The sequence below is a fragment of the Centrocercus urophasianus genome, unplaced genomic scaffold, assembly GCF_019232065.1.
Source record: "Centrocercus urophasianus isolate 14NV4802_14NV808 unplaced genomic scaffold, USGS_Curo_1.0 seq_65, whole genome shotgun sequence".
NCBI classification, from domain to species: Eukaryota; Metazoa; Chordata; class Aves; order Galliformes; family Phasianidae; genus Centrocercus; species Centrocercus urophasianus.
In genome coordinates this window covers 169,540-172,629 of record NW_024885255.1, presented here as the reverse complement: position 1 = coordinate 172,629, position 3,090 = coordinate 169,540, and the positions used below count along the sequence as shown (strand labels likewise).

Here is a 3,090-nt window from a genome sequence, read left to right as displayed (position 1 = left end):
TTCAATTGTGATGTACCAGCTGGCTAGTTCATGTTCATGCATGTGCAGAAAAATTTGTAAGGGAGATAAATCTGAACATTTCTCAAGTCATCTTTCACCTTTTTTCCTTGCTGATGCAAAACTTCAGTGCTGCAAGCTTTTTTCACTCCAGCTTCTGAGCTCTGTCCTTCTGTTCTACCTCCTGCTGCAGGTATATCTGCATCACAAAAGATGTCTTCAGGAGGACAGATGATGAGCAGCAGATGCTCCGCACCCTGTGAGGTGACCTGCCCACAGCCCTATGCCAATGTCTGCAGCCAGCCCTGCGTCACCTCCTGTGCGGACTCCCGTGCTGTCATCTATCCCCCACCTGTGCTCATCAACTTCCCAGGCCCCATCCTCAACTCCTGCCCACAGGAGAGCGTCGTGGGCTCTTCATTCCCGTCACCCATTGGAGGCTTCTCAGGGCCACAGGGCCCCAGTGAATCTGGGGGCTCTTTTGGTTCTGGTGGCTCCTATGGAGGAGGCAGCTCCTACGGAGGAGGCGTAGGGGGCTCCTATGGAGGGGGCAGGTCATTTGGATCTGGGGGCTCATTTGGAGGCAGAAGATCCATCAGCTCCAGGAGCTGCTACGGAGGTGGCTTTGGAGGAGGCAGCTCCTACGGCGGTGGCTCCTCTGGGGGAGGGCGCTCCCTTAGCATAGCGAGCTGCTATGGAGGCCTCGGCTCCTCTGGGTCCCGCAGGTCTGGTGGGGGAAGCTGTGGTTACTTCTGAAAAGCCAATGTCTCCCATTCCTGGGCTGCACTGAGCTTGCAGGGAAACAACCTGTGTGCTCTGTGATCACCTTCACCAAATGTGCACTGTACTTCCCTGTCATTAAACTTATCTTGCATCAGTACATTTGCCTCATGGTTTTCTTTTTCACCTTTTCACCTTGAAATCTCTTTGATTATGAAATACTTATTCATGCAGCTGACTGACAGCTGAACACTGGTTGCTCAAATCTTTAAGAGGAAAAAAACTTTTTCTCTACTGTATCCAAAGAGGCTTCAATTATTTATTTATCTGACCTCTATTCATCTTAACTTTGACAAGGATATGGAGGCTAGATTTTCAAAGTGGGACCAGGGACTGAAGACAGTCATATTCTGTGATTTGTCTCAGCTGATAAATTCCATGTTTCAGCTCATCCTTCACAATTGCATAAACATGAATGATTTTATAGTAAAACATGAAATATTAAAAACAAAGGCAAATAAATCTTTGCTTGGTTCCCGATTTTAACTATCTATTTTCCAAGTAACATCAGCAAAAAACAAGGGAGCCAGACTTAAATGTGTCTTTAGCATTCAATAGACAAGTCTTGGAAATTCACCCGTTGATCTCTTTGCATTTCTACTCCCAGTAACTATGGAAAACGAAAAACAGGGCATTATTTCTCAGTCTCCTGTTACTCATCACTTATGAAACTCTCCTTTGCATACCACTGTGACCTGAAAGCAATTATGCTGTCATATACAATGGAGGTCAATCTCAGCCATCAGATTAGCCATATCACAGAATTGCAGGGGTTGGAAGGGACCTCCAGAGATTGTGGAGTCCAACCTGTCTGCAAAGCAGGCTCTCTACAACAGGTTGCACAGGTAGGCGTCCAGCTGGGTCTTGAATATCACCAAAGAAGGAGAATCCACAACGTCCCTGGGCAGCCTTTTCCAGTGCTCCGTAACCCTTACCATGAAAAGTTCCTTTGCATATTGGTGCAGAACTTCCTATGCTCCAGTTTACAGCTGTTTCCCCTTGTCCTGTCCCTGCAGACTGCTGAAAAGAGATTGGCCATGTCTCTTTGCCTCCCACAATTAAGATATTTGTAAACATATATAAGTTCACCTCTGAGTCATTTTTTTTCAAGGCTGAACAGACTCAGTTCAGATGGGGAGGATCACATCCCTTGACCTGCTGGCCATGATCCTTTTAATGCACCTCAGGATCCCATTGGCCTTCTTGGCCACCAGGGCACACCGCTGCCCCATGTCCAACCTGTCATCCACCAAGACCCCCAGGTCCTGCTCTGCAGAGCTCCTCTCCAGCAGGTCATGTCCCAGCCTACTCTGATACGTGCGGTTATTTCTTCCCAGGTGCAAGACTCTGCACTTGCTTTTGTTAAACCTCATCTGATTTATCGCTGCCCAGCTCTCCAGACTGTCTAGGTTTTGCTGAATGGCAGCACAGCCTTCCGGTGTGTCAGCCACTCCTCCCAGCTTTGTGCCATTGGCATACTAACTTAGAGTAGAAATTATCCCCTCATCAAGGTCACTGATGAAGGTAAGATCAAGACCCCTAGGGAACACTGCTAGTAACAGGTCTCCAACCAGACTCTGCCCTACCAGACACAACCCCATGAGCTCAGCCAGTCAACCAGTTCTCAACCCACCTCATCATCCACTCATCTTTCCCACACTTTCTTAGCTTCATTATCCGGATGTCATGGGAGACAGTATCAAAAGCCTTGCCAAAGTCAAGGCAGATGACATGGTTGATCTTCTTGAGATGTGACATTTCAGCTCTCATCCCTCATTTGACATGAAATTAAATATTTGCTCTGATGGAAAAAGATTTCTGTAAGGGTTGTCTGTGGCAAAGGATTTCTGCTTGTTGCCTGTTCCTACACCAGCACAAATTATTGAGTCATCAGCTTCAGAAACCTCTGCGCCCTACAGAAATGCAATCCCAAACTGCTTTGCATATTTAATTTTGAATGCCTCATTCAACTACTCATTTTCACAACACCTGTATTACTTAAGCAATTACTACCATATTACCATAAAAACACATAATTGCCACTCATAGATGACATTAAAAGCTCTAGGAAGCCTAATGAACGAGTGGAAAAGATAGGACCAAAACTGTCCTTGAGAGAAAGAAAAACTGAACACAGTTTGATTTTAATTCCAAGGGGAAATAGGATACACTGTAGAATGAGATGGCATCCCAACATGAAGCAGAAACCTTCTCACTTCCAGAGACAAATACAGACATCACTGCATGTGAGGAGTTGACTTTCAGCCTGTTATTCTTAATCTGTCACAGTTTTATTGACAATCTCCTTGTCAG

At 46.0% G+C, this 3,090-nt stretch overlaps 1 protein-coding gene across 1 annotated transcript; it reads left to right on the top strand.

The window, feature by feature from the left end:
* The first annotated feature begins 210 nt into the window (after positions 1-210).
* LOC122170237 (beta-keratin-related protein-like) lies at positions 211-753 on the top strand. Its single transcript, XM_042836933.1, has one exon. It carries the CDS (start codon positions 211-213, stop codon positions 751-753), a length of 543 nt encoding a protein of 180 aa, XP_042692867.1.
* Positions 754-3,090: the final 2,337 nt, after the last annotated feature.

Coding starts and splice junctions, on each gene's coding strand:
- LOC122170237 (XM_042836933.1), top strand. CDS start 211: ATGTCTTCAGGAGGACAGATGATGAGCAGCAGATGCTCCGCACCCTGT.